Genomic DNA, 27,653 nt, shown 5'->3' on the forward strand with positions numbered 1-27,653 from the left:
CTACCTATTAACTGGAAGAGTACAAACTGGAGACGGATCCCCGAATACAGAGGGATTAGCGTCTGTGCCACATCCAGAACAATTCAGTGTAGGAGTCTGGTGGTTCTACTGGATACTGACAAGTACCCAGCCCCTTTGTTCCCTCTGATAATCATCAGTCCTCCTATGAATGCCTTCACCACTCTATTCCTGAATAGGTACACATTTAAATATGCTAGCAAGATCAAGGTATTGGGATAACCGTTAGGTTCGCTGTTCAGAGAATTGCAGTGAAAACCATCATACACAGCGGCCCTTTCTGGATAAGATTACCTCCCTCTGATCTAACGGGTCAAAATCAAAGCAAGGTGCATTGCAATGTCTGACACCCAGCACACTACAGCATATAAAATACAGGTATCCATGGGCTTCCGCATTTGGAACCAGGACCACTTGTTGCAAGTCAATTTGGGCGTATCTCAAGTTATACGAGAGAGGCAAGACATTAAAGGACAGTATACACAGTACTGAAATAATAATGTACATATTAAACCACAGCACGTAATAAACAGATACTGCACTTACATTTCACGAAAAAAATAAAGCACAGATTGCACTAAGAAATCCAAAGATGCATGTGTTAGCAAACAGTGGGAGCTGAGGGAGAAGCAGTGGTGAAATATTTTATTGTACAGTACAGTAAGTTTCTTTTTATACAATGAAATAGCATACAGGGGGCGGCATGGTGGTGCAGTGGTTAGCACTGTTGCCTCACACCTCTGGGACCCGGGTTCAATTCTCCGCCTGGGTCACATGGGTGTGGAGTTTGCATGTTCTCCCCATGTCGTCATGGGGTTTCCTCCGGGTACTCCGGTTTCCCCCCACAGTCCAAAGACATGCTGAGGCTAATTGGAGTTGCTAAATTGCCCGTAGGAGTGCATGTGTGAGTGAATGGTGTGTGAGTGTGAGCTGTGATGGGCTGGCCCCCCATCCTGGGTTGTTCCCTGAATTAAAGCTAAAACAGCTTGTCATAGAAGACGCAAGTGAACACGAGTACAAAGAGAATGAAAACATTAACACGTCCGCTACGTGGAGATGGCCGTTTATTATTTCAGTTTCATAACTTCCAGCAACATCTGGGGTAAAATAACAAAGACAACACATGCAACAGGGCACTCGGGTGCACATATAACACATTGACATTGTGGTAGCCGTGTGGTGCATTTCGTGACCCACAGACGACCTACCGAGTGCATGTCCACTTCTGACTGTGTCCGTTAAAGATCAGCGATCACAATGCGGCCCTTTTATCTCATCGAACCAGAACACTGCGCTTCAGCAGACAGCTGACCCCGAGGCAGACCCTCCCATGTGACCCGCACTATTCCCGTCTTGCCCCTAAAAATAGACACACTCTGGGGTTGCGTTTTATTAAAGAGTAACGCTGACAGAATCGCTACTGCACAGCAATTCTCAGACAGAAGAGTGATTTGAACTCTGTTCACGATCCGATCCCAGGAAAAGATCTGATGAAAGAGTAGGGACCTGACTTATGGGAGCCACGGGAGGCTTATGACAACGACAGCCGCAGATGACCGTCTTGTATCATGAAACGGGTGAGTGGCTGCTAGAGAGCAATGCTACAATGTAATCTCAGAACTTATTGTCTTTCCCTCTCAAAGACCATACAATGCTACATATTAGAGTAACTACGTATGCATTGTTTATTGACCCGTGGTTTAATAAAGCAAGTATGTACTATTAACACCTTCGATGATATATCTCTCATCTCTCAGCTGACACGCGAGTGGCCTGTTTCCGCTGTGCGTGTCCTTGTTGAGTAAGGCTGGACTGCTGTCCCTCCTCTGACTGCGAGGTGGCAGAGTCACCATGACAGGGGTGACGGTGTGTTTCGGTACGGTGAACTCCATCAAGGCCCTCTGGGAGACCAGGATAAAGAAATGCAGGGAGGATCAGCAGAAGCAGCAGGATCTGAAGGAGAGGGCAGCGGTGGGCAGGTAGGATTATTTTTCGGGACGGACAATGTGTTCTTGTGACCTTTCCCAGTCCCGGGGTGTTTCTCAATACCAAGGATGCAAAGAGCAAGATCAAAGCCAAGAACAAACTCGGGTTGCAATGTATCATGGGATTGTTCTCTTTGGTGAGGATGCAACTGATGCATCCTTGATATTTGGGACGGGGCAAAAGGTCATCTTGGGATATTTCTCTCTCGTGCGTACTTCAGTCAAAATGGGTAAGCGAGAACACAAGTACAGTCAAGTATGCATATTGATAAGCACTTCAGGACCACCGGAGTCAGTCAATGGGAGGCAGTCATTTGTCATGCCTTGTTTTTTTACCTTAGGCTGGCACACGCCTGGGAGGATCGAATCTCGTTGGCCAAACTGAAGGACAAAGTGGTAACGGAGGATGGAAGAGTGATCTTTAGGATAGAGAAAGAAGAATGGAAGGTATGGTTCTGAAGTCATCCGGTGTCAGCAAAAACACTATTGGAGCTTAAGGACCAAATTCCAAATAAGTTTACGATTAATGGGAAGTTTTTGCGACTGTTGTTTTCTAATACAGTGTTTCCCGACTCGGTCTTGGGGGACTCCTAGACATTCCACATTTATGCTCCCTGCCACAAAGTCCATATTTTTGCCCTGGTAGGAGCAAAACCGTGGTCTGTCTGGGGGACCCCGAGGGCCAGGTTGGGCAACAACTAATAAAGCAGCTTTTGAAAGTGGGCAGCTTGTTCCACAGAAGCCTAAAGACCATGACACCTCTCATCTCCACCTGTCAGACCCTGCCTCCAGTGCTGGTGCAGCTCTCTCAGGTCCAGGAGTGGCAGCTGCACCGGACCAGCCTGCAGAACATCCCACGCTTCATCGCCAGCTTCCAGCACCTCATCGTCCTCGACCTGTCCCGCAACGCCATCATGGAGATCCCCAAAGAGATTGGTCAGTGTCCCCGGCACGGCTCAGGACCCAAGAGGCTTTTCGCGTCGTTATCGTTGGTCAATAAGGTAGCCGGTGCTCCTGACCTGTAGGTAAGCTGACCAGGTTGAGAGAGCTGCTACTGAGCTACAACCGGCTGAACTTCATCCCCGAGGAGCTCTGCTGCTGCGAGAATCTGGAGAAACTGGAGTTGGCTGTCAACAGGAACCTGGACGGGCTGCCCTCACAGGTCCCTCACACTGCATCGCCACCGGCTCTCCTCTTGGGCTCGTCAGCAACTTCAGCTTCCTTGAGCCACACCAACATGATGAGATACTTCCACCAACATCTCCACAGCCCCGTTCCTGAATCTGTGTCAAAGCTTTCCTCTAATCAGGCACCTCTGTGATTCTCCTGATCCTTTATAAATTATTTTCAGTTCATTATCAGCACCATAAAAAAATTCAAAAAGATTCAAGATTTTTATTTGGCCCTGCATGAATGTACTGGGGCACCTGCTGTTAAATTAAATTGCTACAGCTGCAGACAGTGATAGCATAACCAAACAAAGATAATAATACAAAATACGCACTAGAAAAATATTCAAAGTATACAAAAGTAAAGAGAAAATATTTAAAATGCGGGTTGCAGTTATAGCTTATTTTAGTATTTAATTGGTGGTATTTAATTGGCCTGGGGGTTCTTCTCAGCCTCTCCATCCCAGCCACAAGGGTCCAGAGGCACCTGCCTGATCGCAGTCACTGGAAGAGTTCATGACACGGGCGACGAGTCTTTACAACTCAATCGACGAAAGGAGGCCGACTTCACGATCTAGATTCAAGTGGCGTTACACCTAAAACACACACTTACAGACTAATCGGTGGTTTTATCAACTCGTCAATATACAAAATCGTAAAGGGATCATTCTCAAGTGCTATGGGCACCAGAATGAAAAATATAATCATCTACACATTCACAATGAAGTTAAATTCTCTGATTTCTCATAAAATAATTGAATACTAAGTACTAAAATTTAAATACTAAACACTAAAGAGTACTAAAGTTAAAACTGAGAACTGCAGCAGCAAAAAACAGATGGCTGGATTCTACCACTTCTTCATGTTTTTTTTCCTCCAGTTGAGTAGACTGACCAAGCTGTACCACCTGGACCTCTCCATGAACCAGTTCACCAGCATTCCTGACAGCGTGCTGGACCTGCCAGCTCTGGAGTGGCTGGACATGGGCGGCAACCGGCTGGATCACCTGCCGGAGAACATCCACAAGTAAGCTGGTCAGGGATGCAGTCCTGTGACCCCCCCCTCGGTGACCGGCCCGGCACCCGGTGACCACGGCCTCTGCATCCCGGACAGGATGGAGAAGCTGCACACACTGTGGCTGCAGAGGAATGAACTAGAGGTCCTGCCTGACAACATTGGCTACATGCACAGTCTCGAGACGCTGGTGCTGAGCAGCAATAAGCTGAGGGACATTCCTGCCTTGATGGAGGGCATGAGTAACCTCAGGTAAGGAATAGCACCATGCTAAATAAGGATCACAACAAAAAAAACACTGTGGGTTTGACTTTGACAACACTCAACAAGGCTCATGATTAGATTTTATTTAAAAATACAAATACGCATTAAGGGACCTGTCTGCTTCAGTTTAAGGCACAATGTTAAAATAACAAAAACATTACTTTATACTGGGGTGCACCTTCAGGTTCGTGAACTTCAGAGACAACCCACTGACACTAGACGTGTCACTTGCCAAGCAGGACGCAGCCGTGGTAGACGAGGAGGACGACGACCAGGAGATGTTTGGAAAAGACTTCATGCACGCCTACATCAAGGAGGCCCGCAAGAGAGGTTACGCTGTTATTAACGTTCACTGTTTGCCCTGGAGGTAGAATTACGGACGTTGTTGACTGTCTGAAATACAGCATTCTGAGCGATACACTTAAGCTGTGAATTTGTCCTTCTGTTTACAGAGACCCAGGCAAATTACACCTCAGTATTAAACGTGACCATCAGCCCTGGGCCCGATGCGGCACCTGCACTCTAACATGCTGTGTGCTCCCCATATCTGCCGGTGCTTGTCTCTGGTTCCTGCCAGTGCTGTCCCTGTTCCGTCTACCACTTCCCGTCAAGGCCATCTTGTCCACTGCTTCCTGTCAAGGCCATCTTGTCCACTGCTCCCTGTCAAGACCATCTTGTCCACTGCTCCCTGTCAAGGCCATCTTGTCCACTGCTTCCTGCCAAGGCTGTCTGACCCATGATTCCAGTCAGTGCCGATAAGCTCTATGTTGGTGTCAATACTCTCTGGTCTAAATTCTTTTCAGCTGTCATTTTTTTTGGGTTCTTCAACTACTGATACTGGTTGGAACTGCAGTTAGGAGTACATTCTCCAGTGAGACATCTTTGCTGGTGTAGTAGCAGAGGTCAGAGGCGAACCCTTTGCCATGGAGGAAGTGGACCCTTCCGTAGTCGATCAGCAGCTTGCAGAGGCGCCCGACTCGCTCGCGGTCCTCTGCAGACACGACGCTGCAGGTAGGCACAGGGATGGAGAAGGGTGACATGAATCAGCACCGAAGATAATGCTGTAACAGGGAAGTAAGGTTAATACAGCACAAGCAGAGGACGGAAATGAGGCTCAGAATAGTGACGACTTCGGTAAATACTCAAAAACTTGGAACCAAGACTTCAGTGAAACAACATTAAAATACCCAGAACTTTGCCTCTTGCATTGTCATTATCATGAAAAATAAGTGATAGTCAGAACATGAGGTTGCCATCTGTGTACTCTGAGGATTTCAGTCTGATTTCTCCCTCCTCTTTGCTTGGCACTCTTTGGTCTTAAAGTGAATCTGAACATCTGTTTTGCAGGCCAATAGCATAACAGATGTGTCGATCCTCCTGAGTTCCAGGGCAGGTTCTTGGGTTGGATTTCGGAGTCTGCCAGTCATAAGTAAAGCAAACTCACTCGTTCAAGGTGCTGGGTACGGCGTCCTCCCCCTGATCGTGCTCCTCAGCCCCCCACTCTCCCACTGAAGGTCGGCCTTCCACGCCAGCCACCTTTCTCAGACCACATGTGGCCCAGCTGGACATGCGCTGGAAGGCAGCGAACTCGGAGGCTCCCAGCCCCCGCTCCCGGAAGAACTCCTTCCCCACGTAGTGCCTCCAGTCGCAGCGGTGGTGGCAGCATAGCGCGATGGCCAGCCCGGAGACCTCGCCTGCGGCTGCAGGGTCACGCTTAGCCCCCCCCTCCTGCTTCACGCGTTTTCTGGGGGGCTCTCCGCTCTCCTCATCGTCCTCGACACTATCCAGCAGACACCTCAGTGCCAGATCTGAGGACGAGGAGTAACACAGAACCCTGATGTAACAAGTAATGCAGTGCGGTCACTGCCAATAAGGCAGGAAGGGCCTGGAATCCGCCAGTGATCTGACTGCTTCTCCTGGGTGGGGGCCACGGGCCCCTGGAGTCTATGCCAGGTAGCACAGTGCACAAGGCTGGGGCAGTACTATTACAGATTTTTAAAATTAAATTCTGACTTTTATATAATTCTCAATTTTCATTTGAAATCCAGTTTAGTTTTAGTTTTCAGTGTGGCTTTGTTCGTTTTTAAAGATACATTACTCTTGGGTCTTATATATTTTACTTTCTGTTTAACGTTTAGTAATGTTATTTCTAGGGAAATTTGAATGTGACTGGTCTTTAAAGAATCCTACCTGGATACATAGCGCACATTATGTATTTACTAGTGTTGGAGATGCATGATGTGTTGGTCCGATGTGTCAATTTTGGCCTGTATTGTTGACCAATATTTGAACTTTATATTTATCAAAAGTTAGCAGCACTTGGGCTAAAGACATAACTACTATAATAATGTCTATGATTGCGTTGGACGACTAACCAGCCAAGTGAAGGATGAGGGATTTTAATCGGCTCATTCCATCTCAAATCGGTTGAAAATGCATTTTATTTCACAACATGGAACGATCCTCTAAAATATGGGATAGGAGGGAACTGTAGGAGTCTCAAAGTACAGCAAGATGGTTTTGTATGGCCTGCAACTTGTTTTTAATCGATCATTAAATTTGACCTGGAGACTGATCTTTCATTTTTAACAGAATAAAAAATAATCATTCCGCTAATCATGAGACAAAAACACACCCCTCAGTAATGTTGTCAAATAGGCAAAAAATGTTCCAGGTATTATTAATGTAATTGAAGATAAACAAATCATTACTTTAGTTACTGGAGTCGGACTACAGACAGCTCTGAGTTTACCTGTCGCCGCCCCACACAGGTGCTTGCCAACTCCAACAACTGGGACTTTCTCTCCTTGTAGAAAAGGAACTTTACCTTTAAACCAAACACAAAATCATTAACAACCTTAATGAAACAAAGAATGAATGATTTACACCGGTGTTATTCAACCCTGTGCTCAGTTCGGAGAACAGAAGGTTGACGACTGGACTAAGAACCGATGATTTACTGAGTATAAGAAACTGTAACTTGCAGAAAAACAAATTTTAATTAATAAAACTGCATTGAAGTGTGTGTTTCTTTCATGTACCATACTTACGCAGACAGAGGTGCTGAATGTCCACTTGCAGTCTTTCAAATGTGACGTCTGCATTTTTGTGTTTACCGTCTACCTAAAGGTACGACCATGAGAGTAAATCTGCTGGAAGAACATCGCAGGCACATCAGTAATCCAGAAGACGTAGCCTTAGCCCGGCCGTCACGTCACGTACCTTGAAACGTGTGCAGGATCGTTCCACCAGCATGAAATGGACACTGCGAGACCCTTGCAGGGCCACGTGGATCCAGTGGGACAGCTTCCCCTTCCCTGCCCCGAACTCGATGAAGCACCGTTCCGGTCCCAGCAAACCCAATGCGTCCATGTTCCCCAGGAGAGATGCCTTGTGAACCGACAGAGCACAGCAAGCGGAAAACCTTTAGATCAAACGGACGCCGTAGAAATTAAGACACAATGGCTGCTGTCACACACCTGTTGCTTCAAGTGCTTGAATGCACAATCGCCATTTTTTGGATCGTTGAGAGCATCACAGAGAGCTGGATGGGACAGAATTCTCTCTTCATGTTCAAGACTGAGCCCTACAAGTATTTATCAATCATTAACAGAAGGAAGCATGTCTCAATCCAGTTATGAGTTTCATACATAGTGCAGTGACCACAAGAAACATTGTAGAAGATGCATGGAAGCTGTGGTAGACGTGCTGACTGATATGACATGGAACTGTCACCTTTACTTACCACTGACAGCCCTGTTTAGTTTTTGAATCAGTAAGTTCAGCTCTTCTTTGGAACGTTCTCCTAGTGGTACCTAACAAAAGGAGAACATCTTACTAACCAAACAAATACACAGAGAAGAGATCTCACCAATAAGGAAACATCAAGGCATCACCTCATCCAATAGAAGACCCTCATCTTCCTGTGGGCCAGCGTTGACATCCTGAATGTAATATACCTAGATTTGAAATAAAGAGAATAATGATCAAATGTCTCATATAAAACTCAATCTGTGAAAGACATGAGATCCTCCATCCTGAGAACATCAAGATTTCTCTGTATTTCTTAACTGCACTATAATTATACTTTCCTGCATAATCAAATTCTGTACGCTGAGATACTAATAGCTTTCGCTCTGCGTCTGGCCTGTTCACATGTGCATACTCTTTGCTCACTTTGTCACTAAGATGTAACGTATAGCGCACTCAGAAAGTACTCAGACTACTTCATATTTTTCACATTTTAAGTGAAAAAGCACACGACTGTCTATATAATGGTGTCATGGTGTCAGGCAATGGATCTCAGAGCAAAAACCGAGCCATTCCATACGGAGCTCGGAGACAGAATTGTATTGAGGCAAAGATCTAGGGAAGGCTACAAAAATATTTGCAGCACTGGAGGTTCTAAAGACTATAGTACCCTCATAATTATTAAATGGAAGAAATCTGGAAAAACCAAGATCCTTCCTAAAGCTGACCACCCAGGAAAAACTGAGCAGTTGGGGCAGAAGAACCTTGGTAAGAGAGGTGACCAAGTACCCAACAGTCACTCTGGCTGAGCTTCAGAGATCCGGTGCGATGATGGAAGAAACTTCCAGAAGGACAACCATCATTGCAACATTCAACTGATCTGGGCTCAGTAAAAGTCTACGTAAAAGGCACATGACAGCCCATCTGAGTTTGCAAAAGGGCTCCTAAATGACTGTCAGACTGTGCAAAACAAGATTCTCCAGTCTGATGAAACCAAGACTGAATCATTTGGCTTCAATTCTAAGAGCCAAGCACCGCTCATCACCTGTGCAATACCAGCCCAGTGGTGGTGCATGGTGGTGACAGCATCATGCTGTGGGGGTGTTTCGTCAGTGACAGGGACTGGGAGACAAGTCAGGGTCAAAGAAAAGCTAAACAGAGCAAAGTACAGAGATATCCTTATGAGAAGCTGATCCAGGGCACTCTGGACCTCAGACTGGGCTGAAGGTTCACCTTCCAACAGGACAACGAGCCTTAGCACAGAGCAAAGATAATGCAGGAGTGGTTTAGGGACAACTCTGTGAATGTCCTTGAGTGGGCCAGCTAGAGCCCAGACTTGAACCCAATTGCACATCTCTAGAAAGACCTGAGAAGACCTATCCACCGACAGTCCCCATCCAACATGACAAAGCTGGAGAGGCTTTGCAGAAAACAACAGCAGAAAATCCCCAAATCAAGGTGGGCAAAGCTGTTGTGTCACATCCAAGAAGTCTCACGGCTGCAATCGCTTCCACCAAGTGCTGAGTAGCAGGCCTGGATGCTTATGTCAATGTGATGTTTCTGGTTTTTATGTTTGATAAATTTGCAAACATTTCTAAAATCCTGTTTATGTTTAGACACTATTGAGTATTAAATTAAGATTAATAAGGACATTTTTTTTTAAACGAGTTTAGCCTAAGGCTGCAACATGACAAAATTTGAAAAAACTGAAGGGATCTGAGTACTTTCTGAATGCAGTGTACTAATACGTTAACATATTACTGTATGTTTTAATAATAACAACATTCATGTTAAGTTGACACCAAGAGTTAAATGTCTCAGACAAAGAGCTGCTGAAATGAACTCACACATCACAAAACTGCATTAAAAGACTCACCGGTTTTAGTTTCTCCCTTGAGTTACACTTCTTAAGATGCTTTTCCAAATTGTCCTGATATACTGTACTGCATAAAGGGAAAAAAGGCAGCATGTCATTGGCTAGGTCCCATCTCCACCTGACACCCTCCAGTAACACCTCCTGATGACTCACTGCTTGGGATCCAGTGGACATGGGACTCTTATCCTCTCAGCATCGTGCTCCTTACAAAGGAAAAACACAAGTATGCAAGAAACATGAAACAAGGCTACTTATTGAGTAAGATTCAGTAGTATTAAACGACTGAGTGCAATGTCATCCCAGCACTTCCAGTGAGAAGGGCTGTAGTTTTTAAGAAAACAGATATCAAAACCAACTACAGTACCTCAATCAATGTAAGGGCACATAAATACATTATATGACTGGTGTAATGGGACATACTCTATAAATTTTGACCTACACATTTTTAAGTTACTCAAATTCGCAGCAGACAGACAGAAATAAGAATAACTTTAGCAAGATTTACACGAAAACCTTAGGGTCAAATTTTATTTTATTCACTGTCTTTCATAATGGTTTATTTAATAATCTGAGGAACAGTTGTTGCTTGGCAGCAGTTCGCAAGCTGCGATGTAGTAAGTCTTGGATGTGTCAGCCAGTAGCTCGTACTTATAGATAAGTCCACACAACATTATTGAGTAATTCGGTTTACCGACTTTGACAGCAACCTCCATTATATGTTGACATTAAATGAATGGGTTTACATATTTAATATATTTAAATTCCGCAAAATGATATAAAAGGCCACTGCAAGTTTCAGCCACAGTCGTGGAGCTGCGCACCGCGGATCGCGTCAATGTGAGGTGAATATGGGACTCGCCCCAGCGCTGGTCCGTTATACACACCACATTCGCATGTTCCCCGCAAAACGCCTTTCCACGTCCCACTATCATTTTACAATAACGCCTTTTCTTCACGACGTAAAAGCCACATCTTCCCGGTAAGGGAGCCGACACACCATCTCCTTCCATGTTAGTGGCCATACGCTGAGCAAATCTCTTCTTCAGCGGTCCTTCAGTGGCGGGTGTGTAAAGATAACCCTGAAATCTTTAGCGCCCCCCACTGCAGTGGAGTGCGACTGCCGCCCTTCTCATAATAAAAACTTTTTAATTGATCCATAGTGACTTATCTGGTTAAACTGAGAATAGGTATGGCTGTAAGATAATGTCATTAATATCAAGGTAACTACGAGAAATATCCATCCATCCATCCATCCATCCATTTTCCAAACCGCTTATCCTACTGGGTCACGGGGGGTCCGGAGCCTATCCCGGAAGCAATGGGCACGAGGCTGGGAACAACCCAGGATGGGGGGCCAGCCCATCGCAGGGCACACTCACACACCAGTCACTCACACATACACACCTATGGGCAATTTTGCAACTCCAATTAGCCTCAGCATGTTTTTGGACTGTGGGGGGAAACCGGAGTACCCGGAGGAAACCCCACGACGACATGGGGAGAACATGCAAACTCGACACACATGTGACCCAGGCGGAGAATTGAACCCGGGTCCCAGAGGTGTGAGGCAACAGTGCTAACCACTGCACCACCACGCCGCCCCGTACGAGAAATATCACCCAATAAAATAAAACTTAAAAAATGGTTAATTCATTGATTAACTGAGAGGAGCATCTTATTAAAACCTTACACTAATTGAGTCAAGTGAAATAGTTGATCCCTCGGCGATCGATTTACGCCTTCTCCTGGGTTATTATTCTCTGCCCCCCCCCCCCGCATAGCACAAACGTGTTCAGAAACTGAATGGAGGGATGGATAGAAGTAGTTAAACTATTATGTTAGGGTTGACGTGCCTAGCTAGTGGAAATACATTTTTCAGTTTTTTTTTTTTTTTTTTACAGAATACAAGTATATGTCATTTTCACAAATTTGTCAAAATTATTAATATCCCATTAACGTAAAATGTTTACTGTTAATAGATTTTCCGTTTTCCCGATATTTCCAGACAATTGTTTAAACAATCCACCAAGTTAAAACTGTATGCAGGCCCACCATGCTTCAGAAACATTCGCCCGATAAGTTTGTCATACTATTGCCCGCAGCAGGGAAGCGTCTGCGTCGTCACAGTAACCGCGCCCTACACTTTTTTTTTCCTTGAACACTCGACTTCCGGTTTCCGGTCCTGGTCCGTAACTGCCATTCGCGGCAGGGGAGCGCCAAACTCAAAATAACTCATATCAACAAATAAAACGGATTTGCATCCAACTCGAGAGAATATATCGGATTTTACACCAAGCGCTCTGGAATATGAAACAAATATGTCGGAGAAACTTTTCAATAAAGTGTTAGAAGTACACATCAAATGTAAAGACTGCGAAGACCGGTAAGCTGGGTTAGCCACATCAGCCGACCGGCCTGTTGCTTTAACTAGCTAATGGCTAAATCAAATATAAGATGCTACCAACACAGAACATTAAGGTATATGTATATTTGATTTATACATCTCGCTGTGCGCTTTTGGCTAATATGCCTTTTTCTTCTCTCTCTACAGACGTAGCACCATACGGATCATCGTTGAGCTTCAGCTGACTACAAATCCGGTGCACAAGAGAGTGAGTAATCGCATTTAATTTTTTAACAAATGTAACAGTACTGTAACATGACTTTATTTTAAGGTTTTTTGCAAGAACAATGAAATTCATAATCTACTTTTTATATGACTACCTACCCGAATTGACTGCTAAGAACGTATATTATGAAAAATGTCCTTGTTTCCAAGCACGGCCTGTCCTTTTTTGTTTGACAGGATTTGGTAGTGCGATTGACAGATGATGCCGACCCCTACTTTCTCTACAACCTTACCATTTCTGAGGAGGACTTTCAAAGGTATGAACCATATCACGCTTATGAAGCTTACTATGAAATTGCACTGTAGTGCATTTTACCTACAAAACCATGTTTTTGATATGCGCTTGAAGAACTGCTCAGACAAACTAACCTGGGTTTTTGGAATTGTGTGACAGCTGTAGTGATTCACGGTGTCATCCTGAAAGAATCTGAAGTTAATACAGATCCTGTGTGTGTTGTTAACAGTTTGAAAGTTCAGCAGGGCCTGTTGGTGGACTTCTCGGCCTTTCCTCAGAAATTTATCGATTTGTTAAACCTGTGTATATCTGAACAAGACAAAGACAGTCCAAGGTGAGCATTTGGAAAAAGCGCGTAGAAGTATGTTTGCGTATGTGACAAAACTTGATGCTTTAACTCCGTACCCTTGGGCCTTCACTCCTTGTCATTATCTTTTGCTGTAGGTTTCTTCTCCAGTTGTCCTCTTCATCCCAGCTGCTGGAGCACAGCCACGCGAGCCTGAACATTGTGGAAACCAACGCATTCAAACACCTCACACACCTGTCTCTGAAACTCCTGCATGGGACGGATATCGATATCAAAAAGTACCTGGCCAGCTGCCTCTCCCAGCTGAAGGTCTGTGGAAGGAGGTTTTCACTGTTTTCCTAGTGATCTTTGACCTTGTCTGGAATGTAGTGGGTTCTAAATCCATTCTTGTGTTTCAATTTCAAAAGGACTAATTTCACTGTTGTATACACTTCCAGTCAAAAGCTTTTGCACACACTGAGATTTAATACATTTGCATGTTACTCACCATTTACTAAAGACATTCACTATTTGCTAAGGAATAAATCTACATTATGTTCAGCATTTGAGTAACATTTTTACATGTCATATCTTCTATTCATCAAAGTAACCTCCTGTAGCAGTTACACAGCAGACCAAATGTTATGTATATGTGGATTTTAGTGATTTAATTGGATTGACAGAGATATTGAGAATATACAGCTTCTGACCTTCATAAACGCGGACCGATGTACTGTGACGCGAGTCCCTCCATTATGACAGGAGGAGAAGCAGCAGCTGGAACAGAAACTGAAGAGGACAGAGGAGGACCTGACCAGGCAGCTCAGCTATACACAGCAGGTGCTGAGCGATTCACCCGCCCATCATGCACCGTGCAGGTGGACAGCAGCCTCATAATCCTGCACCTCTGTCTGCCCCAGACGCTGTCGGAGAAGAGCCGGGAGCTGGACAAACTGCGGGCGGAGTGGACATCCAACACCACCACTCTGTCGAGCCGGTACACCCAGGACCTCACGGCCGAGCGGGAGAAGGCGCTGGAGGTGAGCCCACGGGGGCTGATGTTCTGCGCCGTGTGCTTTCGCGTTTTACTGTTTCTGAGCTTCGTCTCTGGATGGATTTTCATGAGCACTTTTGTGCATCAGCATACTTGTAACTTTTAAGGGTCCTGAAGTCATACTGAACTGCAGCCTCAGGCTGTACCGTCAGCGATGCTGGCTTCCCATCCCTCTGCGAACTGTCTGTCCTGAACAGACCCAAACGAAACTCCAGCAGCAGAGCGAGCATCTGCGCAGGGAGCTGGAGGCCACGCACCTCCAAAGCGCGCAGCACCTGCAGAGCCGGCTGAACGAGTTGGAAGTTTCCACCCGAGACCTGACGGAGAAGAAGTACAAGGCCGACTCGACCATCCGTGACATGAAAGCCAAGCTGGCAGGACTGGAGGAGGTGAAGATGCTTCGAGCGAGCCTCCATGGCGATAAGGAGCTCCACCCACCTCCTCGTACAAACCACACCCTCCATGTTTGACGGCAGGAGTGCCAACGGGCGAAGCAGCAGGCCATGTCACTGCGGCGGGAGAATGGCTCGCTGGACCAGGAGTGCCACGAGAAGGAGCGGCAGGTCAACCAGCTGCAGATGCGAGTGGCCGTCCTGGAGCAGGAGATCAAGGACAAGGAGCAGCTGGTGCTGCGCACCAAAGAGGTGCTGGAGGCCACGCAGCAACAGAAGGTAGGCTGTCCATCTGTTTGGGAGTGAACGGGAGGTCCTGCAGATGGTGATGCCATCACATTTTCGCAGACATCTGTGGAAGGGAACGTCGAGAACAAGCAGCTTCACATCGGAAAACTGGAGGCCACCGTGAAGTCGTTATCCGAGGAGCTGATCAAGGTGCGTCGCCCATTCGTGTGGAGTAACGCTCCCAGCACCCCAATGGATGCGAAGGCGCCTCACGCCTGTCTGTGGCTCCTCCTGTCTCCAGGCGAACGGCATCATCAAGAAGCTGCAGGCGGAGGCGAGGGCGCTGGTGGGGAAGATCAAGGTGAAGAACACAGTGACCGTGTCCCAGGAGAAGGTGCTGCAGGAAACCAAGGAGAGGCTCCACAGGGAGCAGAAGGAGCTGGAGGAGACGAGGCAGCAGCTGAGGCACAGAGACGAGGAGGTTGAGGCTCACAAACACGCACACACATATGCACACACATATGCACACACATATGCACACACATATACACACATTCTCACACGCACTCACACGCGTGTGTCGGGGGCGGGGATCACAATATAGATGACATTCTATCTATTCATATAACAATCTATTGGATAAACACGTACATTAAATATGTATTAATTACATTTACTGTTACTGAAGAATGTGATCTTGTTAATTTCGTGACTCATAGGTATCAAAACTGAAAGAACAACTGGAAGCTACTGCTCAGAAACTGGATGAAAGCAGAGAGGTGTTAAAGACCAACGAGAATGGTAGGGTTAGGGTTCATACCCATGTTCGTGAGCGGAGGACTGTCTCTGGAGTCGTTCTGCGTAATTATAGCCTAAGATTCATGCGTTACGTTATTCTGTATTTGTGTCCTGCATACATTTAAAATTTGTAGTTAAGGATGCCAGCTGGTGTCCCTGATTTACCGACCCTTCCCCGGTTTCTTTAAACAATTACACTGTGAATTATTCAGTGTTGCACATGAAATATTCAGTAGTTTACGTTCTCTCATTTTGTTAAACCCAAGTCATCAATTGGCTGAACAAGCAGTTGAACGAGAACCAGTTGGCCCGGAAGCCGGAGCCTTCGGGGGCCTTCCAGACCCCGGCGCCCCAGTCGCTGGCTGTGGGTGGCAGAATGACCGCCTCTTCTCATATGATGGTGAGTCCTGCATCTGGCTCCAAGCATCCCTGGGTTTGGTAGGTTCTGAGGCCTCTGTAGCAGTCGTTCTGATTGGCTTGTGCTCCTCTGTCTCCTCCAGCTGGACAGTCGTGCGTTTGCCCCAGGCTACCCCATCACCTCCACGCTGAATTCCAAGCATGCCTTCCCCCTGTCATCCTCTGTGAGCTCAGGCAGCCGGCCCACCTTCGCACTGTACAACGAGGGCACTGGCCCCAAGGCAGGCCTTTCATTCTAGCTCTGTAACCCCCCCAGTCATTGGACAGCATTGCCTCCATGGTCACTATGGTTACCGCCATCAGCTGAATTTTGTGTCAGTGTGTACATAGCAAACCCTCTGTTCCCCAGCTGTAGGCTATGCAGATGAATTTGATTCCTGCCACAGTACTACCAGAAAAATGACAATAATGTGTGATTTCCAGAGACTGTTACTCATCTCTTGTTTTGCTGACCCTTGAGCAGGTGCAGTTCAAACCCATTGGCTCCAAAGCAGGCCTGTCTTCTGTGGATGTGAGGCATGGGAGCCCCACGGCACATCAGGGTCCCGCCTCCAACAAGGAGAAGTACGTCATGGAGTGTGACAGCCCCTCCGCTTCCATTTACTCACCACTCCCTCGGCGTCTTGCTGCCCTGGCTCAGTTCCCCACTCTCTTCCTGTAGCAGGGAGCCCCCAGGACTGGACTCCAAGTACTTTGAGAGGCGAGATGACAGCATTCCCTTGCACGGCCTCCTTCCCAACACCAACAGCAGAGGTAAAACACTTATTTACTGGCTTTCTCACCTAGTAAAGTGACCTGTTGACAGTCAGAGCAGTGAGTTCCCTGCCCGCCAAAACCAGGGCCGATCAGAAACAAAGAATTCTGGGAGCTGTTCAATTTTTCATTTCTGGCTGATGGTTCTGGTCCACAGAAGCCCCCAGGCCACCTTTGACCAGCGGCCCCCCCGCCCCCAAGTCCGGACTGCACTCTGCCCCCTCGGCATATTTTCCAAGCTGATGGTGGCTGACGGATTTACCCTCGAGGCCCCAGCCGCGCCTTCAGTGCCGAGACGATCTGGGCCGTTGACGTACGCCGGTGTATGCATGTGGTGCTTTTAAATGAAATATTTTGCCGTTAATGAAACTTTGGTTTGTATGCAAATGTGGAAATGGGTGAATTATGTTTCACTTCTCCTTGGTGATCAGTGTGTGCCGTCGGCACCATTCAGTCTCATTGTATTTTGCATTCATGCACAAAGACCCCGGCAGTCTGTCCTGTGCTTGTTGCTTATGTACCCCATGATGTACATTTTTTCCAATGCTTGCACAGTGTTCTGCCATTTTGAAACACTATAGGCTGTGTGTATATGTGATCACAGTAGACAGCAGTGCCACTGAGCAGGTGCTGTACAGTCACCCTTTCCATCCCCCGCAGGAGAGATTAATCGTTCACTGGCCACCTTAGCCTGTTGTCTTGATTATGACCAGAGAATGGCTGACCTGTGGTCTTGCTGTAGTCTACCACAGTCGTTCCTCTACCTTACTGTAAATGTAAAAATTGTATATACAGGACTAAGGTGGTGTGCATATGTATATTTTTTCATTAAAATTCTTTTAAACACTTTGCAACAGAAGCATCAGTTTTACGCCATACTTAACTTTGCCCTTTGGTGGTGGAGGGGTGAAGTGCTTCTTTGGTCAAAATGATTAGATTGTCTCTCACTTTATTTTCTTCATAACATACAAATAATGTGCTAATTAACCAATAATCTTGGTTTCATTTTGACATATGTACAGCAGCATCAGTCAAGGGATTAAAAGTCAGCAAAAACCATTCAGGTAAAACAAAAACATTGTGAAATATTACAATACCAATTCAATACAACAAGGGTTCACAAAACTATAGTCACAATTCCATATGTAATATTTCAGGTATTTGGTAAATTAGCATTTTCATGACTCTCTACAGAAGGCCACTGATGACGGATCTTGCATTTTCAAAGCTACACAATGCCTCCGATGTCAACAGAACAGCTAAAAGGCAACACACACAATCTGATGTGTAAACAGTTTGCTGTAAATATGCAGGGTTAAAAAGTACAGGACTTGCCCTACACACTTCCTATATTAAGCAGTGGGAAAAAAAATGTCAATGTGAGAATCTGGTCCCATTACAGTATTCTCGAATACTGGTAAAACTAAAAGGAACGTTTCACTATCACCCTGATAATTAAATCAATTTAGAAGTATGGGTAATAAGTTGTCAGGCAACCGACATGATCAGGCAGAAACGTCACCATGTAGTCTTCTCCGTCGATTAAGGCTGTCCTTTAGGAGGCTGTCCAGAACTCCAGCTCCCAGTGATGCAGTCCAGCAGGACAACGTGCTGGAAAGCTTTTTCGGCGAACACACTGTGTTCAGGTGCGGTCCTGTGTTACCAGGTGTGTGTCCCTGAGTGAGCCACTCCCCTTTATAAAAACCTGACCACAGAGTAAAACCGAGCGCCTAGCCTTCTTATGTACATGCAGACCTTGTATAGGACGTTGCTTTAAGGCCCATGTGCACCATCACACATTGCTGTCCTGGAGCAGAGGCTCCTTCGCCTCCCCAGCAGGCTGGGGGCTGTGCGGGTGGCCAGGAGGGGAGGCGTGTTTCTTCCAGCTGCCAGGGCGTGTAGTGTGCCCGCTGTGCTCAGGGATGAACAGCGCCACCAACAGGGCGAGCAGCACGGAGCATGCGCCAAACAGGAATGGTGGGCCCGGGATCACTGAATTCTGGGAGGGGGGGGATGTGTTGCTGGCTGTTAATCACCAACATCCTCAAAAAGTACCAGCATGCTAAAGGAACACATTAAACAAGGCATTCTGACCACAAGGGGGCGACGTACCGGCTGCATGTCATGAGCAGGGTGTTGGTTCTCGTGGCTGCCTTCAGGCACCTCGTCCAACTCCACATGGAAAATGTAGAAGATGAAGCCGTAGAGCGCCGGTCCGAGGCCGTTGCAGAGCCCCCGTATTCCCGTGATCATGCCCTGGCCCACCCCTGCGTGAGAGAAGCCCGGACACGTCCCAATTCACCGGGTACGAACCAATCAGAACCATCGGAATCTGACATGGGGACATCGTGATTACCTTGCTGGTCGGGGTCTGCTGTGCGGGACACCAGCGAGCTGATCGCTGGGAAGGTGATGCTGGACATGGCTGCCACAGCTCCTGCTGCCCACATCATCCTGGGGGGGGGAATCCCATGCTCAAACACCATTTACTGAGCCATTACCCCCTCCTCTCATCACTGAGACATGCCTGTTAAGGTTCTGGCTTGTCTGGGTGCAGTACACTACTTACCATGGCTCGGACCCAAACCCGTACCAGGCGAGCTGCAGGATCTGGAAGCCCAGGCCCAGTAAGATAGTATTCTTGTTTCCAATGGACCTCATCAGCAAACTCATTACCACCGTCTAGCCACAGAAAGAGTCCTTCATTAAGCCCTGAACTATCCGAATAAAAACACATAGTATAAAGGTGAATGTGACCAGAAGGGAGATGTGGTATGAGCTAGATAAAACGCCCAGTTATAATTTAACCCAACTGCAGACACTCCACAGAAGTGTGTACACACACACACACACACACACACACACACACACACACACACACACTGACTGACTGGTACCTGTGCGATGATCGAGAGTAACCCAAGCACTGCTATGAAAGCTGCCACACTCTCAGGGGAGAATTTCATTATCTGCAAGATGGAGCAGAGAGACCAGCCTCAAACAGCAAACACAACAGAAGTGGCAGCACAAAGCAATTTAGGCATCAGGGCTATTTCAGGTCAGACTGGTGCAGCCGGGCTGGAACAGAAATCCTAACTGGAGATTTTTTTCCTAACTGGAGAGTTTTATCAGGCCAGAAAAACAAATATAATTCTTTGAGATTATTTTATGAAAATATACATTAACAACAACAATACATGCAATGGCAAGTGAGTTTTGTGGCTGACAACGTTAGCCAGGCAAAATAAAACAGAGAATTATGGGAAATGTCAATAAATATGTCTGCCTGTGAGGTCAGAGGAGGACATGCGGAGCGGCTGGTCTGACCCACCCACCTGCCGTAAATAGAGGAAGAAGCTGGAGTATTGTCCAGCCTCAGGGAGGAAGGAGAGGAATACGGTCATGCAGGTGAGCAGCACCGTCGAATCCTGGCCCACCTTCCGCAGGGACTGCCAGGGGTGTAGGAAAACGGGCAGCGTTACGCTAACAGGCTGGGGGCGGAGCCAGCCTCAAGCACCGCCCCGTAATCAGGACGAGGACTCAGAGAAAAGGTCCAGGAGCGGCTGCAGTTCGGTTTATTTCCCTGACGGCTTACAGTCAAGATCATCGTCATTATGATTAATAAAAGGATGAACAGCCAAGGTTTATTACGGTAAAGCCCCATCTAAAGAGCAGGTTACAAGCCTGAGAACCAGATCGCCAACAACCTACAAACCGAGGGAAGTCGGATGGAGTCCAGCATCTTATTTTTAATGACCTGTCACACAGAGGCTGAAACGACCCCCCCGTGGGCTCCAGAGTCCCAGCCCTACTGGGCTAGTGTATCCCTGAATTCAGTTCCATATAAAGCCCCAAGACCCTAAGCAGCAGCAGCGAGGGCGGAAAGGCACTCAGCCAGCAGCTGAACAAAGAGCAGAAATGTTCCCAGGGACTGAACACCTGCTCATACTTGCCAGGACAAAAGCAAAGTGCTGCTCTGTGGATTGTGCACGAATCAACATTCTACTCCCCGATCAGATAACAGTGTCAGACACCGTGTCCGAACAAACCAGCCAGGATTTGCTCACGGCCTCTCTGCCGAGATGACGAAAGCGGCCTGGAGCACATGCTGCAGCTCATCGAAAGTGAAATATAGCGCCTCCCTCAGGCTATCTAAATAAAAGCGACGGACCATACCAAACTGCAGCCTGCAGGAAATCACATCCCAGAATCCTAAATCATGACACAAATGACCTTGTTTGCATTCGCTCAGGCAGTAAGGCTCCACTCACAGCAAAGGGGTCGGCCTGCTCCCAGGAGATGGGCGCTCCCCAGGTCGCCGGCCGCACCTTCTCTGGCAGGGACTCCGGCACGGCCACCAGGATGAAACAGATGTCCAACATGGCGATGGCCGACGCCAGCGCCACCACCAGGCTGTCCCCGTATACGCGGCTCAGGTAGGCCCCGATGGCCGGGCTGGTGACCAGACTGGCAGCAAAGGTGGCCGAGACCTAAAGCAGACCATGACATGAAGTGCAGGACAGCGGAGAGAGCAAAGGGACCCGTGGCCTTTTTATTAGGCTCTATGGTTTAAAATCTACAGCAGTGTTTCCAGGCCCGGTTCTAGACAGCATTCAATGGGGGGGAAGTAGGAGATGTTGGTGGGTTTTATTTTTTTTTTTAAACAAAAGCTAAAGTAAACCATAGTTATAATTAATATTTTTAAACCCTCTAATGCATAATCTTTGTACTTTGATCCCACACCCATAATATTCTCAGTGTTTGAGTTTATTTAGTTTCCCTTTTAAGAAGCTTCCTTAAACTCTTGGAGGTGTTTGCAAATGGTGGACAGGCCTTTTCAGAGTAACACGACTTTTGCAACACAGATTTCATTAGAAAGGCTGTCGCTGCAGGCAGTACCTGCCAGCTCCTGCAGGGGGCGTAACACATAATAGTGACACGTAATGACGATGGAACAAGGAGTGTGGTGATCTTGATGGCTCAAAAAATGCTTTTTGCACATGGCTCTGCCTCCATTGCATGAACCACTGCAGCTAGTGATTATAGCAGTGGATATAGGGAATATACTTACCTGTCTTTTGTTGCAACAAGGTCGAGACCCCACCCCTGATCCCTCTCATAACTGAGGCCCCATCGTAGCACTGACTACTCATTTGATTTGCACTGTAACCCGAGTCAGAAAGATGATTTATTTTTTGGGAGGTAACGAATTCTGCATCCAGCTGACTCATATCAAGACGACCAAATCAGGTGTTCCTCAGGAATTCCATCACTCACAAACCTAATTATAATTGAAGGAGTTTCCCCATTGCATCTGTCTCTAGTTGAATCACTTAATGCCAAACCCTGCATGATCTCCATTATTGTATTTCTTTTTGATGATTGATTTCAATAATAAAAGTGGCTAGAGTGTCAATTACTTCATTCTGAATGTTTTTGGATGTGTATTTTGCATTTTGAGGAATGTTTTTTTGTAATTTCATTAAGTTTGGGATCCTCTGCCAGTGTGTGTATTCAAAAAGCTTTAGGAGGAGGCCAGCAGGCTAATGCTGTTCATCACCACCATACTTCCTTTCTTGGCTACCAGGAAAAGGAAGCTCATTAACTGAAAGGAACTTTACCACCTCTCCTACACTTCTGACATAGTATGCATTTTTTTTTTATTTGGGTGGGGCCCCAAAAGGCTTGTGATAGTTTCCCCAGTTGCCTCCCTCTTTTGCATTTGAGACCAGGTTACTACATTCTTCAAATGACAATCGCTAGATACATGCTTGCTGAATCCCTTGTCTTTCTCTAATACAGTTTTCCAATTATTAAATCCTTGCTTGGTAAAAACAGTATCGCTATCATTTGATGCACCGAATTTGCAACAGGGGGAACATAAACATGAATGTAGCTTTGTAGAGTACTCTAGCCATGGTCTCCCACGGTACCAACAGAGGTTGAATGCATGTGCAGTCTGGCCGAAGGTAAGCTTAGGAAAAGCTAGGTTGGTTGGCTGAGACAGGGCACAGCTATTCAATCCATGGCTACCAACAATAATCCGTAGTCCCGCGATCAGCCTTCCGTTGGCGTAGTGCACGGGGTAATGGGATTGAGGAGTGAGGTGGTTGGGCAACTGAGCTGCGCCATGGTGGCTTGTGACATGCTGGGTTGAGAAACAGTCGCTTCAAACACTGGGGTCTTCAAATTTGCTGACTGTTGCTCTGCAGCAGCAGCCTTGCTAGATTTAACAATCAGAAATCGATGCATAAAAATGATAGCGAAAGAGTACAAAGCCAAGGGAAAACAACATCGCAATTGGGAGGATCTTGAAGTGTTCAGAAACATGCAGCTAATGCTAGCTAACACAGACGAGAGCAATCAGCTAACCACCAACTTGCAGCTAATGTTAGCTTGAAATCAGTGTAAGACAGGTTTATAGGACATTCAAGGGATACCTTCTCTTTTTTGGCTTTGCTCTAAGAAAGAATAGAAAGGAAAGGAAACCAAAAAAGTAAAGACACATGACCAACGGTAAGAGTGCAGCTAACATTATCCAACACTACCGTGCCCAGCTATTATACTCTGCTATAGTAATCCAACTTCTACTCAATGGAAATATTTCCTGATATATCAGCCCAAAATCTTACAGACTGACTAAGACAATGGACAGGATGCATGCAACTACGAGAGTTGACACTGACTGCACTGCTCTGACTGCGTCACTGTATTTTAATCTGGACAAACCAACCAATCAGATTTTTAAGGGTGGATATTTGGCGTTTGCAAAGCTAAAGCTCCACCTATATGGAATCTTTGGCATTAATGGGCCAGGCGGGGCATTGCCCCCCCCGTGCCCCTGCCTAGATTGCCTGTAGAGTACTTTCCTACCCGATCCTCCCATCTCCACGCAGGAGCAAAAACGTGGATCGTCTCGAGGATTCTCGAGGACCAGGTCGTGAAACATTAATTTACGGTATTCAGTTCTCGTTATGTGTACCTCTGTGTACTAATCATTAGATTAGTTGAACTTTATTGATCCCAGAGGGAAATTCTTCATCTGTAATGACGAAGCCGAATTGTAAAATATCCATGCAGCTCTTCTGTTTAACTCTGGATTCCTCCTGCAGTCTAAAAACATGAAGTTAGGTTGACTGTCGCTCTAAAATGTCTCAGTGCTCAGCGCTGCCCGGGATGGATTCCTGTCTCCTAATGACTCAGACCAAGACAAACTGCCGGCAGAAAAACCCGCCCGGAAACTCTTGCTTTCATCGTGCTTCCTCATTTTCTAAAATCCATTCATATGGAGGATCAGTCGTACTTCTGCTATCCTGAGTGTGAGGTGTGGTTGTGGTGTGTGGGGGGGCTGGTACGAGCCGCCCACAGGCTTCTCATTACGCACTGCATGTAACATGCTCTCATCGGACAAACGAGTGGGAGGGTGGCACGCACCAGTCCGTAGGCCATGCTGCGCTCGTGCTCCTCGGTGATGTCCGCCACGTACGCAAATACGACGGAGAAGGTCACAGCAAACACTCCTGACACCGAGATGACCGCGAAGTACCACCTGGAACAGAAGCGCGGAAGCGCAGGCCATTAGATTGACACAAAGCACATTTCAGAAAATGACACAACATCAAGCGAACAGACATGAGCTTACCCAAGTAAGTCTGCTTGTAATATGATCTTAACTGCAGTGCAGAAATAATGTTCAGCAAACACCTTCTTTGTACTGTACACCTAACCCGACAGCCTGATTCCCTCTGAGGGATTAGGTGCCATCGATAATCTCTTACACTTTGGGTTTTAGCCCCATGTTTCAACACTGATAAATAACATGTGTCCACCTACCAGGGGCTGATCTTCATCAGGGGGATGGGAACGCAGGTGAAGAACACCGTCAGCAGAAGGAAGGACTTCCTCCCCCATACATCCGACAGGGCGCCGATCAGTGGAGCACTCAGAAACGACAGCAGACCCTAAGGGGGGGGCGCACATGTTAAGATAAACAGCAGCAGGGCCGAGTGGGGAGGCCGAGCCGAGAACGCAGCGAGTGGCATGGCTCACCTTCACACCCTGGATGAGGCCGTTCATCAGGAAGGTGTGCTTAGGGAACGTCTCGTGCAGGACCTAGAAGAGAGGGAACAACTGATGTCAGGACTGACACTGCAGAACTACCCACAATGCAACTGCCATTGTATCATTAAAAATGACTAAGGACAGTTTGCAATTCAGCAAAATGTTAATTAAAAGAGATTAAAAAATCTCTCTATGCTGAGGATGTAACTGTGCTCTTTAACATTTATCAGGTCTTTCCCGATCAGATTAATGATGCAAGCCAAGCCAGAGAACACTGTTAATAGCAATAAGTATGAGAGTTGTGGGCATTGCATAACAGTTTTGAAATTTGGGCCATGCACACATAAGGCCTTGCAAGAGCAGGTTAATTATGCAATAGAAAAGGCTATTTTCCAGCTTTAAAGTAAGCGTTTCATGTGACACTGTTCCTCACAGATTGCTATTATTCCTACACTTCCATTTAGCACCAGAAGCAAATCTGAACGTGCCTGAACAATTGTCTATGTGATAAGCAAACAAGCTTACCCCCAGCGTAGGTGCAGTGAGGAGGCCCCAGGCAAAGAACTCCAGGAAGACCACAATGACTGCGTGGTGAACGCTGGGAGACCCGAAAACTTGCGGCTGTAAAGTTGGAGAAGAAATGGTAACTGACCACAAGTACCTGGAACGTCCTGGAAGACACTAGTGGGCCATGCGCCTGGGTCAGATGCAGCGAAGGGCGGCCCTTGATCTCATGTGTACATTTAAGGAGATCCGTCCTTTCCACGATTTGGAGAGTTGCCGTCAGGGAAACAGAATCGGAGTACTGACAAACAGGCTCCATGACAGCGTCTATCACGTTAACAGTATGAACAATTTACACACATCCATTTAATTTCTCTACAATTTTTAGAATTACTTTCTATGTTGTTTATTTTCTTTACATATTTCTATGACTTACTATAAGGAGATTTACTGGAAAGTCTTCATTGCTATACTGTTGTATATTTGATAAATAAACTGTTTTGATTTTACTTTCATCTGAGCTAGTGTACAGGCAACAGGCACAATAACTCTGCAGTTTAAGGGCGAACACATGTTATCAACATATCAGTTTCGCTTTGACCAAAAGCATAATGTTTAAGGTTTCGCTTTTGCTCCAAATTCAAATATATAAGAATCACCCAGAAAACGAACTTATTTTTTTTGCCATAGCAACCCACGTTGTGTTTAGGAAAATGAAAGAGCAGGAAGGACTTCTTTAATTCGGAAATTTGTGGGCGGTTAACCAACAATTTACTTGGGAGGCAAATGCCCAAGCGTCACGGCTCATTTCAAACGCTTTCCATATGAATGGTATTCCCATTCACCAGAAATTATTTGCATAACGAAAAACATTTGTTCAGCCTTCAGATATTTTTCTATATCATTTCTTCATACCACAATAATTTGTCAAGTTCCTTTTAAAAGCGATAATAGTTCTCCGGCTATGAACACCTAGAGAAAAACTATGACCATTAGAGTAAAGCCATATATGCAGAGATGCTTGAACTGTTCGGATACATGACAAACATCAAACATATGTGATAACGGACTCAAACCACAGGCACAAACGGCAGGCATAAATTTTATGAGCCCTAACTGCAGATATGGACAGGAAAACACATCAGCCATTCATATATCACATACATCATTAAGTATCAATGCCGGATCATTTAAACTGAACATGAACTGTATGACCAGATGGCATTAGTATACAATTTAGCATTTAGTATTATTACGCCGCTTACTGAGGCCCTGATCGTGGACGGCAGCGCACCAAACTGAGACCGCAGATTGCAGGTTAAACAGCTGTCATTTCCCCGGGCGGAGGATGGTTATTAACTAACGGAACCATATGGTTCCGGCCGATGGCCGAGTCTGTGGACCTGATGCTGAAGCGTTGGACGCATTTCGGGGAAATCCCACGCTGAAACGCCACGATCCTTATTAGTCAGGCGAATAACAGCTCTGACGGACATTAGTTTATGTGAAACCAGATCCATGTTTTACGGTAATCTACCCAAACACAAGGTGATACACAGCGACTGGCCACTAAAATAAATAGCGATTACCCATCCAACCATCCACCCAAGAAGTGTACATCATAAAAGATGATACAAGGAAATCAGCTAAATAAAAAGGCTGGATCGGACTTACCGTTCCTCCATCCTTGATTATGATTTTTTTCGCTAGCAGGAGACTGCGATTCACCCGCTTTTTCTTCTTACCCTGTGTCATATTACCATCCTAGTCCTTCAGTTAAATATAAAGCGGCTCGCTAAGAAGGTTACACAATCCCAACTGATGTCCTGCTCGGACTGGAAATGTATACCTAGGTAAAAGACAAGCCGCAACCCGAAATACCTATCTAACACAACAAGCTAGCTGAAGACATTTTCCGCCGCCGCCTTCACCGGCGCCATCTTGGCAGACCGAAAACCGGTCTCGCTCGTGCGTGGTCCCGTACGTATTTACGTCATCGCACGTCTTCCTTGCACGACAGGTTCGGTACTAGCGCCTCACAAATCGACATTGACGTACATTTGTTCAGCAGGTGCTTTATCTGAAGTGATTTAGAAGTAATGCGCTTAGTACATTACAAGTATACAGTAGTTAAGGAGCGTAATCGCAAAGACAAATTACTGTAAATTGCTTGATTCAGTTGTTATTCTTCATCGAAATGGTGGCAGATTCAGTGTATTC

General features: G+C 46.3%; 4 protein-coding genes across 12 annotated transcripts; 2 read left to right on the forward strand and 2 right to left on the reverse strand.

Annotated features, from left to right (window-relative positions):
- Positions 1–1,458: 1,458 nt before the first annotated feature.
- On the forward strand, positions 1,459–8,441 carry lrrc39 (leucine rich repeat containing 39). Of its 3 annotated transcripts, none has more exons than XR_007382506.1 (10): positions 1,459–1,595; positions 1,856–1,997; positions 2,345–2,450; positions 2,783–2,939; positions 3,029–3,165; positions 4,053–4,198; positions 4,286–4,438; positions 4,635–4,780; positions 4,903–5,461; positions 7,580–8,441. XR_007382506.1 is itself a non-coding variant. In XM_048976265.1 (9 exons), the coding sequence occupies exons 1-9, from the start codon at positions 1,571–1,573 to the stop codon at positions 4,974–4,976; spliced, it is 1,086 nt and encodes a 361-aa protein (XP_048832222.1). In that variant the 5' UTR covers positions 1,459–1,570; the 3' UTR covers positions 4,977–7,475. The 3 variants fall into 3 exon arrangements, 1 of the variants encoding a protein (XP_048832222.1); XR_007382505.1 differs by lacking the exon at positions 7,580–8,441 and adding an exon at positions 5,798–7,475; XM_048976265.1 differs by lacking the exon at positions 7,580–8,441 and having other exon boundaries at positions 4,903–7,475.
- Positions 3,379–11,117, reverse strand: trmt13 (tRNA methyltransferase 13 homolog). Of its 5 annotated transcripts, XR_007382504.1 has the most exons (12): positions 10,961–11,117; positions 10,230–10,279; positions 10,077–10,143; positions 8,347–8,409; positions 8,196–8,265; positions 7,930–8,036; positions 7,673–7,840; positions 7,501–7,573; positions 7,203–7,277; positions 5,895–6,258; positions 4,629–5,455; positions 3,379–4,178 (listed from the first exon to the last, which is right to left on the reverse strand). XR_007382504.1 is itself a non-coding variant. In XM_048976262.1 (11 exons), exons 1-11 carry the CDS (start codon positions 11,096–11,098, stop codon positions 5,275–5,277), a joined length of 1,314 nt encoding a protein of 437 aa, XP_048832219.1. In that variant the 5' UTR covers positions 11,099–11,117; the 3' UTR covers positions 3,379–5,274. The 5 variants fall into 5 exon arrangements, 4 of the variants coding, with proteins under 4 accessions (XP_048832219.1, XP_048832221.1, XP_048832220.1 ...); XM_048976262.1 differs by having other exon boundaries at positions 3,379–5,455; positions 7,930–7,994; XM_048976261.1 differs by lacking the exon at positions 3,379–4,178 and having other exon boundaries at positions 4,514–5,455.
- Positions 11,118–12,217: 1,100 nt separating this feature from the next.
- Positions 12,218–17,727, forward strand: sass6 (SAS-6 centriolar assembly protein). Of its 3 annotated transcripts, none has more exons than XM_048976257.1 (17): positions 12,218–12,459; positions 12,628–12,688; positions 12,883–12,962; positions 13,170–13,274; positions 13,385–13,556; positions 13,989–14,066; positions 14,147–14,266; positions 14,478–14,669; positions 14,757–14,951; positions 15,021–15,110; positions 15,202–15,381; positions 15,620–15,701; positions 15,965–16,098; positions 16,199–16,336; positions 16,579–16,679; positions 16,777–16,868; positions 17,026–17,727. In XM_048976257.1, exons 1-17 carry the CDS (start codon positions 12,395–12,397, stop codon positions 17,109–17,111), a joined length of 1,971 nt encoding a protein of 656 aa, XP_048832214.1. In that variant the 5' UTR covers positions 12,218–12,394; the 3' UTR covers positions 17,112–17,727. The 3 variants fall into 3 exon arrangements, with proteins under 3 accessions (XP_048832214.1, XP_048832215.1, XP_048832216.1); XM_048976258.1 differs by having other exon boundaries at positions 16,199–16,279; positions 16,576–16,679; XM_048976259.1 differs by having other exon boundaries at positions 16,199–16,279.
- Positions 17,728–17,800: 73 nt separating this feature from the next.
- On the reverse strand, positions 17,801–27,409 carry LOC125708600 (hippocampus abundant transcript 1 protein). Its single transcript, XM_048976260.1, has 12 exons — positions 27,108–27,409; positions 25,455–25,550; positions 24,918–24,980; positions 24,702–24,829; positions 24,303–24,417; positions 21,140–21,358; positions 20,204–20,317; positions 19,766–19,837; positions 19,438–19,550; positions 19,225–19,322; positions 18,981–19,135; positions 17,801–18,867 (listed from the first exon to the last, which is right to left on the reverse strand). The coding sequence occupies exons 1-12, from the start codon at positions 27,186–27,188 to the stop codon at positions 18,661–18,663; spliced, it is 1,461 nt and encodes a 486-aa protein (XP_048832217.1). The 5' UTR covers positions 27,189–27,409; the 3' UTR covers positions 17,801–18,660.
- Positions 27,410–27,653: the final 244 nt, after the last annotated feature.

The sequence above is a fragment of the Brienomyrus brachyistius genome, chromosome 15, assembly GCF_023856365.1.
Source record: "Brienomyrus brachyistius isolate T26 chromosome 15, BBRACH_0.4, whole genome shotgun sequence".
In the NCBI taxonomy this organism is placed as follows: Eukaryota; Metazoa; Chordata; class Actinopteri; order Osteoglossiformes; family Mormyridae; genus Brienomyrus; species Brienomyrus brachyistius.

Coding starts and splice junctions, on each gene's coding strand:
- lrrc39 (XM_048976265.1), top strand. CDS start 1,571: ATGACCGTCTTGTATCATGAAACGG. Junction 2,451..2,782: donor TAGAGAAAGAAGAATGGAAG/GTATGGTTCTGA, acceptor TCCACCTGTCAG/ACCCTGCCTCCAGTGCTGGT. Junction 4,781..4,902: donor CAAGGAGGCCCGCAAGAGAG/GTTACGCTGTTA, acceptor TTCTGTTTACAG/AGACCCAGGCAAATTACACC.
- trmt13 (XM_048976261.1), bottom strand. CDS start 11,098: ATGGCCACTAACATGGAAGGAGATGGTGTGTCGGCTCCCTTACCGGGA. Junction 10,280..10,960: donor GCGGGGAACATGCGAATGTG/GTGTGTATAACG, acceptor TTCCTTTGTAAG/GAGCACGATGCTGAGAGGAT. Junction 8,037..8,195: donor ACTAAACAGGGCTGTCAGTG/GTAAGTAAAGGT, acceptor AAATACTTGTAG/GGCTCAGTCTTGAACATGAA.
- sass6 (XM_048976257.1), top strand. CDS start 12,395: ATGTCGGAGAAACTTTTCAATAAAGTGTTAGAAGTACACATCAAATGT. Junction 14,952..15,020: donor AGGCCACGCAGCAACAGAAG/GTAGGCTGTCCA, acceptor ACATTTTCGCAG/ACATCTGTGGAAGGGAACGT. Junction 15,702..15,964: donor GTTAAAGACCAACGAGAATG/GTAGGGTTAGGG, acceptor GTTAAACCCAAG/TCATCAATTGGCTGAACAAG.
- LOC125708600 (XM_048976260.1), bottom strand. CDS start 27,188: ATGACACAGGGTAAGAAGAAAAAGCGGGTGAATCGCAGTCTCCTGCTA. Junction 24,830..24,917: donor GCCTCATCCAGGGTGTGAAG/GTGAGCCATGCC, acceptor CCCCCCCCTTAG/GGTCTGCTGTCGTTTCTGAG. Junction 20,318..21,139: donor AGCAGGCCGACCCCTTTGCT/GTGAGTGGAGCC, acceptor CACCCCTGGCAG/TCCCTGCGGAAGGTGGGCCA.